Source organism: Podarcis raffonei, chromosome 3 (assembly GCF_027172205.1).
Source record: "Podarcis raffonei isolate rPodRaf1 chromosome 3, rPodRaf1.pri, whole genome shotgun sequence".
Taxonomy (NCBI): Eukaryota; Metazoa; Chordata; class Lepidosauria; order Squamata; family Lacertidae; genus Podarcis; species Podarcis raffonei.
The window spans coordinates 106,263,245-106,283,316 of NC_070604.1; the positions used below are offsets into that span (position 1 = coordinate 106,263,245).

The 20,072-nt window shown below is 44.1% G+C and overlaps 1 protein-coding gene across 3 annotated transcripts in view; it reads right to left on the reverse strand.

The window, feature by feature from the left end:
* LOC128411252 (phosphofurin acidic cluster sorting protein 2-like) overlaps positions 1-8,148 on the reverse strand; it is a 176,347-nt gene extending 168,199 nt beyond the window's left edge. For 2 of the 3 annotated variants that reach the window (XM_053383425.1, XM_053383424.1), the window contains exon 1: positions 7,847-8,148. In XM_053383425.1, the coding sequence (XP_053239400.1) occupies positions 7,847-8,052 (206 nt within the window). In that variant the 5' untranslated portion in view covers positions 8,053-8,148. The remainder of the gene's footprint in view (positions 1-7,846) is intronic. The other variant, XM_053383426.1, reaches the window with a different exon arrangement.
* Between the last annotated feature and the right edge of the window lie 11,924 nt (positions 8,149-20,072).

Below are 20,072 nucleotides of genomic sequence, written 5' to 3' on the forward strand. Positions count from 1 at the left end.
CCTGGCCTTTGGCTTGGAGCCAATTTGATTCCCTCCCTCCCTCTCTTTTTTCTTTTCCTTCTCCTCCTGCGATGAGGCTACATTTTAATATTCAATTATTTTAATGTTGTATTTTATTTTTGTTTTTAAGTTGTAATCATTCATCTTGTTTTTATTACTGCTTGTAAGCCGCTCTGAGCCCGGCCTTGGCTGGGGAGGGCGGGGTATAAATTAAAAATTATTATTATTATTATTATTATTATTATTATTATTATTCTCACCTGTAAATTTTAAAGCCATCCAAGTTGGTGGCCATCAATGCCTCTTGCGGGAGTGAGTGCCATAGTTTAACTATGTGCTGTGCGAAAAAGGACTTCCTTTTATCCGCCCTGAATCTTCCAACATTCAGCTTCATAATAAGATGCCCCCATGAATTCTAGTGTTATGAGAGAGAGAGAGAAAAACTCTTTTCTGCCCACTTTCTCCATCCATAATTTCATAAACTTCTATCATGTCACCTTGTACTATTTCACTAAACTGGAAGGTCCCGAATGCTGCAACCCTTCTTCATACAGGAGTTGTTCCATCTTCCTGATCATTTCAGTGGCCCTTTTGTAAACCTTTCTAAACCACCAAAGGACTATTTTTGTTTTTATTTAAAGGGTTTTGCTGCTCCTTAACCCACAGTGCAAACCTGAACGTTTAGTATGTGCTTGAATCCCTCCCACAAAATACTGACCGTCTGGAGGGCACCTGAATCACCATCAGTTCATCCTAGCTATATAATGCCCATGGTAAATAGGAAGACCATATTCTTACCCTAAATAATAGTTACTCTTCATATTTGCTTTCTGCAATGCTAGAAACCCTATCCCACGCAGTCTGACAATCTGTCATCAGTTAACTAGATCACAATAGATTCAGAAAGGTTCCCCCATCTCAGAATACCTTTTTTTGCTTCAAGTGACACTCCAATCACTTTGATCCTCAACTGACTTGTTACTTGGAGAAAATGTGCTTAAATTTAAGATCCAATTTTATTATTGTATAAAATTAATGTGAGTTTGCCTGTGTCAGCTTCATTGTCTGTAACCTTGACAAGATGACAAGCACAAGGGTGGGATTCTAATCTACATGAGCAACTGCAAGGCAAAGGTAACTCCTCCAGATTTCATTAATGATGGTCATAAGAGCCCATGTGACATTAGACGTGGATAGTATTAAAACAGATAGAATAGCCCTAGATCGCCTGGCTTCAATCATATAGCAGTTCACAGGATCTTGAAAAGTCATTCAACTCAGCATCTGTTCCTATTGAGAAGTCAGTGTTGTAGCAAGTCCTTCAGTTTTACCAAAGTAAGTTGAGCTTGAGCACCACCAAAAATAGTGTAGATGGACAACAGTTTGGTTGGTTTTCATCTTCTGCTGTCTTAAACTGGCCTCTCATTATCAGGGAATCTGAGGTCCTTCAGATGTTGTTGGATGCCCCTCAGCTCCAGTCAAGCAGCATTCTTCCCATCTGAAATTAGCAACTGGTGTTCTGCCTCTGACAGTGGAGGTAGACCCTGACGCCATCATGGCTAGTGGCCACCGATAGCCTTGTCCTCCATAAATTATATTTTAAAGCCACCCAAGTAGGTAGCCATCACTAACTCTTGGGGGAGGAAATTCCATGGGACCTGAAAACCGTGGAGTCAGCCAAGAGCTGTCTGTTTCCTAGGCTTCAGGATGGAGCCACTCCTTAGAGACCTACAACAGGGGTGGCTAACCTGTGACCCTCCAAGTTGTTGCTGCTGAACTACAACTGCTAGAGCTGATGGGAGTTTTAGTTCTGAAACATCCTGGAGTGTCACAGGTTAGCCGCCCCTGCTCTATAAACAGTGCTGAGCCTGCTGGCCACATCCCCTTCTTCCATCCCACCCAACCCTTTGAGGCCTTCAGGTGAACCTGACCTCCTGAAGGATGTATCAGGTCCCTAGTCTAATCCTCAATGAAAAAAATCTCGTTCTTCAGTTTGCACATGGTACTTGGAACATAGAGGTCTAGGAAGCATGACAGAGTTCTATGGTGGGGCTCAGCAATACAGGAATTCCAACAATGCCCCCTCCCCCCCACTTTGATCCGGGGTCAAGAATGTTCTCTCAACAAAGAGGGCTTTCCTTCACAAAATGGAGGGCAGCCCACATAATAATCAAGTGCCACCTCAAAGCCACCCCCTGCCCCAATTACGTAGGCCAGAAGAAAATACTGAGCAAAGAAAATGGGAGTATTTTTCTTCTTCAAATATGCCTGCTTTTGAAGGATCAGAGCAACCTAGGCAGCTCTCCTTCCTGTTGCTAAGAGAGACAGGTGTTTAGGTACTGCAGCAACCTTCATAACCAGAAGATTCTCTCACTGCCGACAGGCTCTGCAATCTGCAATGTAATATAGTATGGACAGCCGTGGTTCCCCACCCCACAAAAAATAAAGCATGGCACAGTATCTCCTTCCACATTCAGCTAAAGGTGTAAACAAGACGCCCCAATTAAAAGGGTCCAGGCATTCTGACATCTATTGTTCTGCAAAGGAATACTAGAATATTTTCAACATCAGAATCTGTTCTATTTCCCACTAAAGCACTCCTTGCCAACCAGGCACCCTCCAGATGTTCTGAACTGCCACTCCCATCAGCTGCAGCCCACACAGCCGTAGCTGAGGCTGATGGGAGTTGTAGTCCAAAACATCTGGAGGGTGCCAGATGGGTAAAAGCTGTGCTAAACTTTCTCTACCCCAACTCCAGGTTCTCATATGTGGAGGACTTCAAAGCAGCTAGTCCAATCAGATTCTGTCCTCACATAACCCCCAACTGGTTCCCCTCTTCATTAATGTCACCTTCCCATGATTTTTGTTAGACCACAAAGATATTTGCTGCCCACATTCATCTCAAGAGGATTTCTGGCCGGATAAGAGAAGTATATGAGAATCAATGCCCTTCCAATGTAGATCTCTCCTATTTTGACATCCCCTGCACTTGTTTCAAACAAGGATCTAAGAATAAAACTGTTGGAGAGGGGGACAGATGGGCAGAAGTGAAAAAAGGGAGGGGGGCTATGTTTGTGCATGCTTGCATAGAATCAGAGTTGTAAGATATCTCAAAGGTCCTCTAGTCTGACCATCTTCAGATGGGGGAAATTCACCACTACAGCATACCTGAGAGGGAAGGACATTCAGCCTCTTCTTGAAAGTGAGTAGACCACCTTCAGAGGCAACTTGCTCCACAGCTCACCTGAATCTAAATATTTCTTTTTCTTTTCATCTGAACCCATTGATTCAGATGCTACCTGCTGGAGTGACAGAAATTAAATTTGTTCCATCATCTGTGAGACAGTGCTTCACATTTTTGAAGATGGTTATTATCATCATCTCTCTAATTGCCTCTTTTCCAGACTAAATATGCCCAACTCATTCAACCTTTCATCACAGACTTGGTTCACCCAGACACTTTGTCAGACTTCTCTGGACACGTTCCAGTTCATAGGTATCCTTAAACTGTAGCGCCTCCAGGTGAGATCCAACATAAGCAGAACAGAGTGGTATCATTACCTATTGTAATCTGGACACTATGCAGCTGTTGACACAACCTTGAATTGCATTAGCCTTTCCAGATGCGACATCACACTGCTCACATTTGCTGTGCTTGTAGTTTACTAAAACCCCTACATCCTTTTCACATGTACTGCTGTCAAGCCAGATGTCATCCACTCTGTATTTAAGCATTCAATTCCTCCCACCTAAACATAGAACTTGACATTTATCCTGGTTGAGAAATTTGTTAGTTCTATAAAAATAATAATTTTATTATTTATACCCCTCCATCTGGCTGGGTTTCACCAGCCACCCTGGGCGGCTTACAGCATATCTAAAATCTCCATCCTTTCAAGATCTTGGGTACTATTTTTGTCTTCAAAGGCATTAGCTATACTACCCAGCTAGCTTGGTGTCACCTGCCAAGTTGATTAGTGATCCCACCACTCCTTCATCCTTCATAAAAGACATTAAACAACACTGGGCCCAGGACAGAACCCCACAGCTCCCTCACATGCCATTTTTCTCCAGATTGACAAGTGTCCATCAACAAGCTGCAAACCAATCTAACAGGAGAACCTCCCAGCCCACATTTTACCAGCTTGCCAAGAAGTATATCATGGGGGACCTTGTTGAAAGCCTTGTTTGTCTATTTCAGCAATACATGGATCCTTGGGTGCGCCTCACCCGGCAATTTAACACAGCTGAGTCCAACAGATGCCTTTTGTCTCTGCTTTAGGACTGGAAAAAGAGAGCGAGATTGTGCTTTCTCTGAAAAGTGACACTTCCTACTCTTCCATGGTATTCTTTTCCTCCTGTTCCTAAGCAACCTGAAGTGTTCCAATATATCAGTATCTCAAACATCACAGCTTGTGCTCATTCCAAGCACCAGCGTGGCACCTGTGAAAATAAAAATTAGAGATTTGACCACAGAAAATTGGCCAGAAATAGCCCCACAATGCAAGTGCCAAAGATCCCCTTGCCAACTAACATAAAAGGAAACTGTTCCTGCAAGGGGTTCTGAGCCACTTTATGTTTTGTCAGTCAACAACAAAGGACACATCTAGAAAAGGTTAGGAACTTGGCAGTAAAGAATGCCCTCAATCTTCTCAGCAACAGACCAGTTCCTATTCCTACCACAACTAAAGAACATCTTAACACAGAGCAGTGGGCACCAAAACTTAGCTCCCTCTGTCTAAGTTCATCATCACATGTTCATCTGCCAGGACAATTCTGAACCTGTAGAGCAGAAGCAAGAGGTGTTAGCAAATGCTGCTAATGGGAACAGCCATCTCCACCAACTATAGCATAATTTGCCATGATTCTCCCCAGCATAAAGCAACCATGTTCACTCTTAAAAATCTGGGGACGTTCAGATGTGCACCTTCCAGATCTGTTAATATAAAGTGTATAGACATATACACATCAAGGCTGACCAATAATGCACAAGTTTCAAGTACTCTTCAGACATTGCATGCATGCATTTATGAAAGGCAGCCAACCACCCTTCATGAATCTCCTGCAAAACTTGAGCCAAGTTTGTTTTCATAAACAGCATCACAGCTTTGCAAGATGCCTGAAAAGCAGGTGTGGTGAACCTCTGGCTCTCCAGATGTTGCTGAACTACAACTCACATCATCCCTGATCACTGACCATGCTCATCTGAGATGATGAGAGCTGTGGTCCAAAATTTCTGGAGGGCACCAGCTTGGGACAGGCTGCTTTGCAGCCCTGTGTATAGCAAAAGAGGTACCTGCTTTGTTAAAGCCCAACAAACTTTGCACAGCAGGACACATTGACTGAAAAGCACAAATGATGAGCTGCATAAACAATACAAACTGCTAATAGAAGCAAGATTCCAAGTCATGATTTGTCTGCATGGAGACAGTTCCCATCAGTTGCCATGGAATGTGACAAGAGCCTGTGGATACACAAAGCTTTTCAAAAGCAGCTTGCTCTGGTAGCATACTCTCTTCTGTACAGCATTTGCATAAATACTTGTTTACCAGTTTGAGAGGTTAATCTTCCTTCCCTCTCCTCCCCCAAATTAATCTCAGCAAACTAGCTCAGGGAATCAATTAGTAAGTGCTACAAGCTGTGGCCCTCCACAAGTTGAACTACATCTCCCCTCTTCCCTGACTACTGGCAACATTGGTTGAGGCTAGTGGGAGTTGGAGTCCATCCCCATATCAGACAGATGAATATTCCTGCATTGCAGGAGCCTGGACTAGATGATCCTCAGGGTCCCTTCCAACCTACTATTCTATGATTCTAATATCTGGAGGGTCACAGGCTTAGCTACCCCTGCTTTAGTCTGCACCATTTGTAACCCGCAAAGACACTTCTAACAAGGGCCAAGTAAACTGAAGGAAGAGGGAAACCCCTGTTCTTCATGACACAAAGGATGGCAGAATGAGGTACACAGCCAGGAAAAACACAAAAGTCTTCTTTTCCAATAGGATGAGCATGGGTGTGGGTTTTTCCCTTTCAACCAGGAGCTTCTTGTCCTGGCCATTTGTTGAAACAGCCTGTGACCTTCTTATGATATATGTGATAGCCAGCCATGGCATGTGAGTTTATTGCAATGCACATGCAGCCATACAGCTAACAGAAACTTAAGTATTCCAAACAACTATTTTATTTGTCTATATCAGAAATAGGGAACCAGTGGCCCTTCAGTTGTTGTTGGATTCCAAGTCCCAGACTTGGACATATTTTCCATCCCTTGGTGTAACAGTTGTCCTGGAGCAGTTACAGCAAATTGCTTATTGACCACAATTTAACTGACAGGCACAGGAAGACTAAAATGGATACAGCATCTAAGAGCATGATCTGTCTTCTCAGAAGCTGAGTCCCCATTGAATTCGGTGGACTCACTCTATAATAAATGGCTCTAGGATTGAAACCTAAAGCCATTAATTTCAATGTGAATAATAGGTGCACCTATACATCAGGTCAGTATGAAGGCTGCCTGCCCAAACAATCCCAAATACCTCACCATGTACATCAGACACTTTTTATCCATCCTACCAACAGAACACCCAAGTAGCATTATTATAAAAAAAAAGTCATCTGCCCCACCCGCTGCCCTTGACAGTAACAGTTCATCACCATCAGACCAATCTTCATTTCAACAAGGCGCAAAGAGGTGAGAACAAGCACTGATGAGTAAGTGGAGAAAACAAATAGAAGAAGCTGGGTGAAAGTAATTGAACAGATGGATGTTATGTAGTGGTATCACACACACACACCCCATCATCATTATTACCAATGTTAATTAGCAGTGTACAGATTTCTGGGACAAGAGCTGCCACTGCTGCCTTGCTAAAAAGTTAACTAGGGAAAGCCAGAACACAACACAAAGTGAAGCAGAGGAGTAAGTAATTGTGTGAGTAAGGCCTCAGTGATTCTCTCACACCCCTCTCCTATTCAAACCTTTCATCTTGTACATCCCTTTGCAGCCACCAACTTACACTTGTCAAGCCCAGAGTCCAATTCTCCCAGCCACAAAAAAATTATACATCCACACTAGTCATGTTTTACTACTGGCAATTATGGGCTAAATATCACCACTCAGGTGGTCCACCTGTTGTCCAATCCCTCTTTATGAACAGATGTCTATCATATCCATCACGGAAGGCAGCAAACTCCAAACTATCCTCCAGATGACACATTTTTTAAAAAACAACCAATTTGGGATAATGCCTTTTTCCTAGATGAGTGAAAACCCACCCCACTCATCCCTGCACAAACTTCCTGAAGAACCTCAAAAGATCTGACCGGAATCTCAGCTTCTCCCTGCGACCCAAGATACTCTTGGATATGTGTATAGATGCATACCTCTGTGCATATGTGTGTGTGTATACACACAATTTTTAAAAATCTGTGTTCACTCTCTCATACACAAACCCTTGTTCCACAAATGTACACCTTTCTTTTTCGGGGGGGGGGGGAGAGAAACCTGCACACCATCCCTAAAGTCCACACCAGCCCTTGCACATCACAAAGGCACGCACCTCCAACACCCCAGCCTAAATCGGCCCACCCAAGCCAAGCCAAGCCCCCAGACCCTTAAAAATAAGAATAAAAAAACCCCACCCCACGGAAAGCCCCACCCCATCCGCCCCACCCTGCCGGCAGACACCCCGTTATGTCGCCTCCGCGTCCCCGCCCCCCACCACATTCCGCTGTGTGAACCCCACAAACACGCGCGCGCCCAGGGTCAGCCTCCCCTCCCGCCAACCGCCTCGCCCCCCACCCCGCCCCGGCGTGGGGAGCTCCGTCCAGCGACCGCCCACCTCACCTGGGCACGCAGCTGGGCGCCGAGCGGTCGATCTCCCAGGTGGCGAAGAGGTTCATAGGGACCGGGACCGGCCCGAGACCCCCAGAGACCCCCGACACCGCCCCGCACGGACCCGGAGCGGGCACGGCCGAGCCGGCAACCCCCGCCGCCGCCCCGGGCCCGGACCCCAGAGAGCCCGCTGCTCCCGCTGCCGTCGCCGCCGCCATCGCGCCGCTACCCTGGGTGCGCTGGGAGGGGAGAGAAGGCGGGCCGGCGGTCGGGGGGCGGCCGGGACCCTCGGCCCAGCCCCGACCTCCGCCTCACAGCGCGGGCGGAGTGGGGCGTGGCCTCGCGCGAGCCGGGCCAATCGCGAGAGGCGCGCCGGCGGGGCGGGGCCCGCCGCGGCCTCGGCCCAACCAGCGCGGGGAGGAGCGGCCGGCTCTGGGCCGCCGACCAATCGGAGGCGCGGGAGGAGGCTTTTGAAAGGAGGAAAGGCTCGGCTGGGCGTGGCCTCGGGGGATGGAGAGACTGGAGAAAGGGGTGGGGCGAAGCCGGACCCTCGAAGGACCAGAGAAGAGCTGAGTGACGCGGGGCTCGCCCAATAACGAAATATAATGCATAGCCACTGTGGCTGTTTGGCCAATGACTCCACTGGTTCACCTCGGTGTTCTGTCGGCAAACCCCACATTCCACTGCCATATGCCGTTGCCCCTTCAGCCAGCGGATCTTCAGTATAGGATTCCTCCTTCAAACATGTAAAGCTTCGTTATGTGACCAATTTGGTTCAGTCCAGAAATCTCAGATGCACATCTGCTTCTGAATCCATGGCTGTCAGGTTGACAGCAGCAGCGGTGCATTCCCACCTCTCATTTTACAGTACCTGTGCAATCTGGCATTTGGTGTTAAATTTATACGTATATATTTTTCTGGTTTTATATATATATATATATATTACTGGTTTTCCCAGTAGTGATGTATAGAAGTGATTTTTGTGCTCATCCTGATCGCCAAATAATTGATGCTTTTGAATTATGGTGTTGGGGGAGACTCTGGAGAGTCCCATGGACTGCAAGAAGATCAAACCTCTCCATTCTGAAGGAAATCAGCCCTGAGTGCTCACTGGAAGGACAGATCGTGAAGCTGAGGCTCCAATACTTTGGCCACCTCATGAGAAGAGAAGACTCCCTGGAAAAGACCCTGAAGTTGGGAAAGATGGAGGGCACAAGGAGAAGGGGATGACAGAGGACGAGATGGTTGAACAGGGTTCTCGAAGCTACCAGCATGAGTTTGACCAAACTGCGAGAGGCAGTGGAAGACAGGAGTGCCTGTCGCGCTCTGGTCCATGGGGTCACGAAGAGTCGGACACGACTAAACAACTAAACAACAAAATACAAATATATTTGGCCAAATCTCTTGGTTACGCCTTTTTTTTTCTTACAACGCTTCCAACAAGCAAGAGTGCTCTCTGCCCTTGCAATTCTCAGCAACAGTGTAAGTACCCAGCCATGCAACTCAGTCGCTGAACCCGAAAATAATTGTTAGCTGTATTCATATGACGGTGACAGAAGCAACTTCAGTTTCTAATTGTATTTAGACACGCCTGTCTTTCCAGTTTCATGAAAATTCTTACCCCAAAATAGAGTTTTATTTTTATTTTATTGTATTTTGAGGTAAGAAGCAGTGAAAGGAGTAACTTACATGAAAAATATGTTACTTTATTGGCTCATCTCCAAGGAATCCTCCCATCTGATTGAATTACCATATATGTGAGGCTGCTATTTCAAGCACATTCACACTGAAAAACAGTGAGGATTGCTGGTGAAGCTTAGGATACTCACTGTACTTCCGGGACAAATCAAGAAGTATTTTCATAATATGCCTGAGTGGTTTTTTTCTGCCGCTAAGACCAACTATGATTCTCTGTGATCGGGTGCTATGTTGGAGTGATTGGGCATGAGTATATATCACCCCATGGATCAGCTAATCACAGATGCATGGTCAGCCAAGCCAGTTGCTATAGTAATGGTCCAGTGCCCCAACTATATCTGTGATTAATGGGTATCAGCTCAGTAGTTCGTAAGCATGCAGTTTGTCTGTCTGTCTGTTAGTCAGTTTGCCAATCAGTGTTATTTGCAGTGTTATGTCTTGATTAATGAATTTATTTAGAGCAACTTTGTACTTGTATGTTCATATCTCTACAAAAGCCTACAAGCTGTATATACCTACATCCAAAACTGTTTTATTGAGCCTTATCTTCTGCAACAGTAAACTCTCTGAACTTTTCTCTGCTTCTGTGTGGTGCCTAGTACTGAGAGCAATTTCCATTGCCTGTGTGGATTCCCAACTTGCTCCGCTGGGGTACACACATTGGTGTGGTAGGGAACAACCCCCAAAAGAAAAGTGCTGCTCACCTCTTTTTCCTTTGTACACATGGAGCTGAAATGCAAATTTATTCAGTTTTAAAATATATTTTCAAATTAAAACTGGTTTGTGAGGGGGGAAATGAATCATCTCATCAAAAGAAGCGGGTTATTTTTGGATCAGGGTTGATGTTGCAAGTGCAAAACCAGCACAAAGAGCACACTGCATGCACAATAAACTAGCATGTGCAAAACCCAAGTCTGTGAGGTAAGTGGGTATGATTGTGTTATAAAATATGTGTATTTCACAATATGTATACAGTGGTACCTCGGGTTAAGTACTTAATTCGTTCCGGAGGTCCGTTCTTAACCTGAAACTGTTCTTAACCTGAAGCACCACTTTAGCTAAGGGGGCCTCCTGCTACCGCCACACCGCCAGAGCACGATTTTTGTTCTCATCCTGAAGCAAAGTTCTTAACCTGAAGCACTATTTCTGGGCTAGCGGAGTCTGTAACCTGAAGCGTATATAACCTGAGATACCACTGTATTTGTAGAAAGAAGATCAATACATTTTAACTAAAAATTTATTTTTTGGATGCAGAATTTACTAAAAGAATGGATTATAAAGATCACATGGGGAATTGTTTTAAATCTATTTTTCCTTTTAACTGGTTTTCAACTGTTAATTATTTTATTGCCTGGTTTAGTTTTTACATTGTTGTAAAGTACTGTGATTTTTTATGATACAGCGGTATATACATATTTTTATAAAGGATAATAATAATAATAATAATTCTATGGTTGAGATAGGACTGGGGCCAGATTCAGCACCAGCATTGACAGGGCTACACTGGCTTTCAGAGAGTTTTCCAACACAAAACATGATCCTAGTATCTTCTGTCTTTCAAAAAAATACTTCACATTTCCAGGTGTGCTTGCCTTTGGAAGAAAATATTACAGCTACTGCTGGTGGTCCATCTATTCTCTACAGAAGGGACAACTCCAAGCTACATTAGAAAAGAACTCAGCAGTGTTTTCACTCTCCTTGGGTTTATGGAGTTCACAAAGCTTTCCTAAGAGTTGATAGACTCCGTAAGACACGCTCTTCGGATTTCGTGATGCCCGGGGGCTCGTCTAGGCAGAACTCCCGACCTGTAGTAAAATCTATTCAGGGCTCATAAAACATATGATTGCCAATGGGATACGTCTACACTTTATAGACCTTCCTTCCTTCTGGAAAAGCAAGAACAGAGATAGCAGTGCTCAGGCAGCTGATTAGCAGCAGAATCTCAAGGAACGCTCTCAGCACAGTTCGTGCAGATTCTGTTATCTGCATATGTTGGCATTGTAGATGATTGTTTACTCAAAATATTGGGCAGAACAGAAGTATCCAGAAATAGTCAACTGAAAAAGTGTGATAAAGATCTGGACTTCCCGTCACCTGAAATCTAATAAGAAAAATCAGCACTGTTTACACTGTATTCCCATATACACACAAGAGTTTATTTTTGTTATTATTTGTAGATGAGTAGCCATGGGAGTCTTGTACAACCTTAAAAACAAACAAATGTATTCCGGCATAAGCTTTCGTGGACTACATTCCGCTTCTTCAGATATGTGAAGCGTTATCCTGAGTTACCTGGCATCAGTGCTGGATTTACATATAAGCTAAACAAGCTACAGCTTAGGGCCCCCCAAAAAAATTAAAGGAAAAAACCTGGATGTACATTTGCGAAATAGAAGATTAAGTTCAATAATTACTTTGATAAAATACATATTTTATTGTGTGCAAATGGCTCTAGATACGTATTAGGTTCATAAATTACCATATAGCATATATTCAACACAAAAAACAGTGACAATTTGTTGACAAAGGACAGCTGGACATATAAAGGGCCCCATCAAGCCTAAATCTGGCCCTGCCTGGCATGGTGTTATGGGTGCATGTGGGGTGAAAATAGTGAGGTCAGAGGGAAAGGAAATGCAGAAAATGCAGTGATGGTGATAATTACGTAATCAGTGGTCCTTCATAAAGCAGTTGTTGATAACACAAACATCCTAGCATTGCTGGATTGTTCTCAGTAACTTTTTTGTGTGTGTGAATGACCACCTCTAATTATGCAGTTACGCTGTACTTTCTATATTCCATTTCTCTCTGACCTAAGCTGAGGAAAAAGCTCAGCTGGTTACAGCACAATGCTGATAATGCCAAGATTGCATGTTTGATCCCTGTATGGGACAGCTGAATAGTTGCATTGCTAGGTGTTGGACTATATGATCCTCAGGATCTCTTCCAACTCTATGATTCTATAATTCTCACTGTTAACAAATCTCCACAAACCATTGAGATATACATGCTTGTAATGCAGGATAATACTTCATGAATCTGATGAAGTGGACCAGGGAAGCTGATGCCACAATAAGAGATTGATGCTTCTTACTCCTGCACTGTTGTCTTCTTCTTCTTCTTCTTCTTCTTCTTCTTCTTCTTCTTCTTCTTCTTCTGCCACTGTTAGAATATAGCACCAGAGTTAATAGGTTAATGTTGTTGTTGTTTATTCGTTTACTCATGTCTGACTCTTTGTGACCCCATGGACCAGAGCACACCAGGCACTCCTGTCTTCCACTGCCTCCTGCAGTTTGGTCAAACTCATGCTGGTAGCTTCGAGAACACTGTCCAACCATCTCGTCCTCTGTCGTCCTCTGTCATCCCCTTCTTATCCTCTGTCGTCCCCTTCTCCTTGTGTCCTCAATCTTTCCCTGGGTCTTTTGCAAGGAGTCTTCTCTTCTCATGAGGTGGCCAAAGTATTGGAGCCTCGGCTTCAGCATCTGTCCTTCCAGTGAGCACTTAGGGCTGATTTCCTTAAGAATAGATAGGTTTGTTCTTCTTGCAGTCCATGGGACTCTCAAGAGTCTCCTTCAGCACCATAATTCAAAAACATAAATTCTTCGGCGATCAGCCTTCTTTATGGTACAGCTCTCACTTCCATACATCACTACTGGGAAAACCATAGCTTTAACTATACGGATCTTTGTCGGCAAGGTGGTGTCTCTGCTTTTTAAGATGCTGTCTAGGTTTGTCATCGCTTTTCTCCCAAGAAGCAGGCATCTTTTGATTTTGTGACTGCTGTCACCTAACAGGTTAAAGCAAACCACTAAAACCAATTGAACACCATTAGTGGGTAAAAGTTTGACAACTGTTGATTTACGTGAATGTTCCTTGATAGTTGGGAATTATTCCTCTCCAGTCTTTGAAATGCATTAGCGGACAGAGCTGGTTGAAGTTGGTAGCCTCCAGCTTCAAGAAAACAAGCCGAGAAACCATTTGGAGCCAAGTTAGTACACTTAAATTCTGAGAGAATCAGGAGTACAGAGAGTTTTGGAGTTGTGAATTGGCTGGTAGTGAAGCACCCTGAGAGTGGGAATATGATGCCAAAGTGTGGACTTGCTGCCTGCTGTAGGGGCGTACATTTGCTTCTAATATTCTGTGGTTGTTCAGCTGTAAATAAAGCAAACATTACAGATACATCTCCAGTGCCCTTGGAAAGTAGGTCTTGTCAGCACTTAAGGAAGCGGAGAGCACTCAGCGCCATGTGTATATTTACTTTAGTTTTCCAAGGGCCAAAATAGATGAAATGGCAGAAAATCCACAGTCAGAGCTCCTGATATTTTAATAAAGAGCAAACACAGCCATTCATTAAGGCAACTCTGACAAGGAAAATGGTGTAAATGGAAGGATTTTTTTAAACTTCCAAAAATGACTTAATCGCAATTCTAAACAGGACCTCTTACCACTGCATCTATGGGCATAGCCAGGGTTTATGTTGGAGGGGCAGGCTTCATGTTGGAGGGGCAGAACCTCAATTAGTTAAGTATCTTATTTATTTATTTTACTTGGGGGTGCAGCTGCCCCCTGTCCCCTCCCCTTGGCTACACCCGTGGCTGCACCTGCCTTTTAAGAAAATCACAGGAGATCTTGGTGGCTCCGTTACCAAGGCCCTCAGTGGAAAAACAACATCCAAAAGGGGAAAGCTTCATTATGTAAAATCGTCCCATGTTTGCTTAATTTGAGCCCATAAGTTCCACAGGTAAGGTTTCCGTAAGTGTTGTCCTCACTACTTTTCATATGAGCACAGGATGAGCACAGGATTTTAAAAATTAATTAAGGAAGGATTTATTGATAATGCTAGATCAATAGGAGTGAGAGGAAAGCATGAGTAAGCTCTGCCTTGTTGGCAGCTGTGTATAGGAGTAGGGCAGATAAATTTCTATACAGAAGGCATTTATGAGTCACCCATAGCAGGCAAAGGTTGACATGTCGTGGTGCATGGGAGCAGGGGAAGTTCTGCTGAATCCTTTGAGGACCTCCTTCTTTATATGTAGTGTGTCTGAGGATGGAGTGGATTGTGCTAACTTGGTGCTATAATTGATTATATTTATAAATGGCCTGAGACCCCAATATATGAAAGCGTGCCTTCTTCCATATCAAGGTGCCTATGCTTTAAGATAAGGAGGTGAGTGTCTTGCCAAATTGTAGGTGGTTCTTTTAATGAGATTCCGAAGCAACACAAACACAAGTGAATGAGAAGATTAAAGATTTTATTCTAAACAGCAAGCATTGACAGGGTGAGCTCCCATTGCTCTGTCCCAGTTCCTGCCAACCTAGCAGTTCGAAAGCACACCAGTGCAAGTAGAAAAATAGGTACTGCTGCTGCGGGAAGGTAAACGGCATTTCCGTGCACTCTGGTTTCTGTCACGGTGTCCCTTTGTGCCAGAAGCGGTTTAGTCATGCTGGCCACATGATGTGGAAAGCTATCTGTGGACGAACGCCAGCTCCCTTGGCCTGAAAGCGAGATGATCACTGCAACCCCGTAGTCTCCTTTGACTGGACTTAACCATCCAGGAGTCCTTTAGCTTTTACCTTTATATACGTTACCAAGCAAGCACTTCGATCTGCCACTGGGAAGCCCTCAAGAAGTGATGAAGCGAACCCCAGGTAGCCCCAGTTTGCACGGCCCTGTGGTCAATCAGTCCATGCACGAGCTTCTCTGAACTATGTCCCGCAAACCACCCGATTTATAGATAACTAATTTGTTAGCCTACATGCCTTGCCCGACTAACTAGTGCCGATTATTAATTAGCTGGTCCCCTCTTCCAATACTGCACATTCCTCCAAACCATGTCTAACATCAAATAAGGTCAGAAGGTACCCTGCACTATCCCTTCCTTCCAACAAAGTAAAGGCTGTTCTCCGCTATCAAAGAGTAGAACAAGAGATGGTGAGGGGAAGTGAACAGAGGCAGGAAGAAATGACCATGCTAGATCACCATCTCCTCAAAGTACAAATACCTTCCGGAAAAGATTGCCCATACAGTAAGATCTTTCCCCACCCAGAATGTGGTGTGGAGGCCCAGGAAAGGGCCTTTTCAGTTGTGGTTCCTTGCATGTGGACCTCTCTCCCTACATAGGTGCATCTGATTTCATCTCTTTAACCAAATGGGTGGTTAAGATGCACCATTTTCAGATGGGCATTTGGAGGAGAGACCTGCTTAGACATAGGATCAGCTGCAACTGCTTCTACTAGCAATTGATAGTAAATTGATTGAAAGTGGCAGGCTGCTCACAGGGGTGTACAGCAGGCAGATCTGTTCCTACTGCAGGAGTGGGAGAACCTTTGGAACATATTGGTTCATTGCCTTTTGTGATTAGAGATTTTAACAGGGCTCCTGTTCTTTCATGCTTTTCTAGCTTAACTGATTTTGTGATGTTATGGTTTCGCTGGACTGAGTGATGTTTTTACGTTGTTGCTGTAACTGCTGTTAATTAGCTATTGTGATTTTTTTTCATGCTCAAGTTTTGTTATGCTTTATATGTTGTGTTGTTGTAGTCTCCTTTGGAAGGTTTGCCCTAAAAAGGGGCTTATAAATATTTATAGTCTATATAGAATGCATTCCCCTGAGAGGCCTGCCTGGCGTCAGCTTTAAAATCACAGAATCACAGACTTGTAGATTAAGAGCCTTATGCTCTACCGACTGAGCCAACCAACATCCTTTCAGAGCCAGATTAAGACATGCCTCTTCTCCCAGGCATTTGAGGGAATACGATTGTCATGCTAATTGCTGTGTTTCTGTGGTTATTTTTTGTGTGTGGAGGGGGAGCAGTATTGTTGATTTATTGTTAAGTTTGATGGATTTTGGTCTGGATAGCTATCAAGACCTTTGGATGGCATATATTGACTGATGTGTTTAAATAGAGATCGTTATTGTATTGCTGATGTGAGCTGATGGGTATTAACCCCCCTTTATTTTTTGTTAAATTTGTTATAATAATTATAGGTGGTGTGCCACCCCAGTTAAATTGGGGCACATAAATGCTAAATTTATTCACAATGTGCTGGAAGGGCTCTGGCCAAATTGGTACACTATTTCATATGATGTTGGAAATAGTGCAATCTTTTTGGCTCAGGATCTTTCAAGAAATCACAGCTATTCTCAATCGAATTGTCTACCCAGGCCCAGGTTTTGGCTCCCATTTCAAGAGACTATGCTTGGACTCTTGCAAAAGGACTTAATCCGTTTCCTTTTCCCTGCAGCTGCGAGAGTGGAGATAGCCCAACATAGGAAATATGCCACACCATTTACTATACAAGGCTGGCAGAGGGAGTGCAATGTCACCTTAGCTGAAAAAACTAACCCAATAGCGTTGTGCCTTATGTGGTGAAACCACATATCTGAGAACATGTGTCAACCATTCTTATGGTATGCGACAGATCAGAAAGGGACAATTCAAACTCCAAGTCCTTTTAGATCATTCTCGCTGGACCTCCTTACCTAGACATTTGTTATTCTAAAAGCGGCAACCAAAGTACATTAAGAAGCCTTCCCTAAAATCTGTGTCTATATCCTCTGAATATATTTGTTGTAACCTTTCTTTGCTGTACATGCAGGGCAGTTGTCTTGGTTTTGGTTATATATCATTCACATGTGTTGCGTTGCTTGTTTTCTTTATCGGAGAAGTGGTGGGAGGAAAAAATCCTTAAATAAGAGACACGGGGGAATGATTAATGGACTTCAATGTCTGTACACTAATGTGCAAAGCATGGGAAATAAACAAGATGAGCTTGAGCTCTTGGTACAGCATCCTAAATATGACATAATAGGCATCACTGAAACCTGGTGGGATAAGTTCCATGATTGGAATGTAATAATGGAGGGATACAATCTATTTCAGAGAAACAGACCAAACAAGAAAGGAGGAGGAGTGGCGTTATATGTCAGGGATGTGTATACCTGTGAAGAGATCCAAGATTTAGAACCTCAAAGCCAAAGTGAGAGCATTTGGGTCAAAATTAAGGGAGAGAAGAATAACAGTGACCTCATTGTGGGAGTTTACTATAGATCCCCAAGCCAAACGGAGGACATAGATGATGCCTTCCTGGACAGATGGCCAAGCATGCAAAAGGAAGGGAGATAGTAGTAATGGGGGACTTCAATTACCAGGATATTTGTTGGATGTCAAACTCAGCCAAGAGCATAAGGTCAAACAGATTCCTCACTGGCCTTGCAGACAACTTCATTGTCCAGAAAGTGGGAGAAGCAACAAGAGGAACAGCCATTTTAGATCTGGTCCTAACCAATGTTGATGACCTGGTTAGTGGGGTAGAAGTGGAAGGATCATTAGGTGCGAGTGATCATGCTCTTCTGAAGTTGACTATACAGTGGAAAGGAGCAGCCAAGCATACTAGGACTCAATTTCTTGACTTTAAGAAAGCCGACTTCATAAAACTTAGGGAAGTGCTGGGTGAGATCCCATGGACAGTAATACTAAAAGGAAAGGGAGTTCATGATGGCTGGGAGTTTGTTAAGAGGGAGATAGTAAAAGCACAACTTCAGGCAATACCAATGAGACGGAAACATGGAAGGTGCCTAAAGAAGCCAGGGTGGCTATCTAAAGAACTTTTAACTGAGTTAAGATTAAAAAAGGATGTGTACAAAAAATGGAAAAGGGGGGAAACCACCAAAGAGGAATTCAAACAAATAGCCAGCACGTGTAGACACAAAGTCAGAAAAGCTAAAGCACAGAATGAACTCAGGCTTCCTAGAGAGGTTAAAAGCAACAAAAAAGGCTTTTATGGGTATGTTCGTAGCAAAAGGAAGAACAAAGAAACAGTGGGGTCACTCAGAGGAGAAGATGGTGAAATGCAAACAGGGGACACAGAAAGGGCTGAACTCCTCAATGCCTTCTTTGCCTCAGTCTTCTCCAATAAAGAAAACAATGCCCGACCTGAAGAATTTGGAGCAAATGATTCAGCAGAGGAAACACAGCCCAGAATAACTAAGGAGATAGTACAAGAATACTTGGCTAGTTTAGATGTATTCAAGTCTCCAGGGCCAGATGAACTGCATCCAAGAGTATTAAAAGAACTGGCAGATGTGATCTCAGAACCACTGGCAGTCATCTTTGAGAATTCCTGGAGAACAGGCGAAATCCCGGCAGACTGGAGGAGGGCAAATGTTGTCCCTATTTTCAAAAAGGGGAAAAGAGAGGACCCAAATAATTACCGCCCAGTCAGTCTGACATCAATACCAGGGAAGATTCTGGAGCAGATCATTAAGCAAACAGTCTGTGAGCACCTAGAATGGAATGCTGTGATCACCAATAGTCAGCATGGATTTCTGAAAAATAAGTCATTTCAGACTAACCTGATCTCGTTTTTTGACAGAATTACAAGCCTGGTAGATGAAGGGAATGCAGTGGATGTAGCCTACCTTGATTTCAGCAAGGCATTTGACAAGGTGCCCCATGATATTCTTGTAAAGAAGCTGGTAAAATGCGGTCTTGACTATGCTACCACTCAATGGATTTGTAACTGGCTGACTGACCGAACCCAAAGGGTGCTCATCAATGGTTCCTCTTCATCCTGGAGGAGAGTGACTAGTGGGGTGCCACAGGGTTCTGTCTTGGGCCCCGTCTTATTCAACATCTTTATCAACGACTTGGATGATGGACTCAAGGGCATCCTGATCAAATTTGCAGATGACACCAAACTGGGAGGGGTGGCTAACACCCCAGAGGACAGGATCACACTTCAATACGGCCTTGACAGATTAAGAACTGGGCCAAAACAAACAAGATGAATTTTAACAGGGAGAATGTAAAGTATTGCACTTGGGCAAAAAAAATGAGAGGCACAAATATAAGATGGGTGACACCTGGCTTGAGAGCAGTGCATGTGAAAAGGATCTAGGAGTCTTGGTTGACCACAAACTTGACATGAGCCAACAGTGTGATGCGGCAGCTAAAAAAGCCAATGCAATTCTGGGCTGCATCAATAGGAGTATAGCATCTAGATCAAGGGAAGTAATAGTGCCACTGTATTCTGCTCTGGTCAGACCTCACCTGGAGTACTGTGTCCAGTTCTGGGCACCACAGTTCAAGAAGGACACTGACAAACTGGAACGTGTCCAGAGGAGGGCAACCAAAATGGTCAAAGGCCTGGAAACGATGCCTTATGAGGAACGGCTAAGGGAGCTGGGCATGTTTAGCCTGGAGAAGAGGAGGTTAAGGGTGATATGATAGCCATGTTCAAAGATATAAAAGGATGTCACTTAGAGGAGGGAGAAAGGTTGTTTTCTGCTGCTCCAGAGAAGCGGACATGGAGCAATGGATCCAAACTACAAGAAAGAAGATTCCACCTAAACATTAGGAAGAACTTCCTGACGGTAAGAGCTGTTCGACAGTGGAATTTGCTGCCAAGGAGTGTGGTGGAGTCTCCTTCTTTGGAGGTCTTTAAACAGAGGCTTGACAACCATATGTCAGGAGTGCTCTGATGGTGTTTCCTGCTTGGCAGGGGGTTGGACTCGATGGCGCTTGTGGTCTCTTCCAAC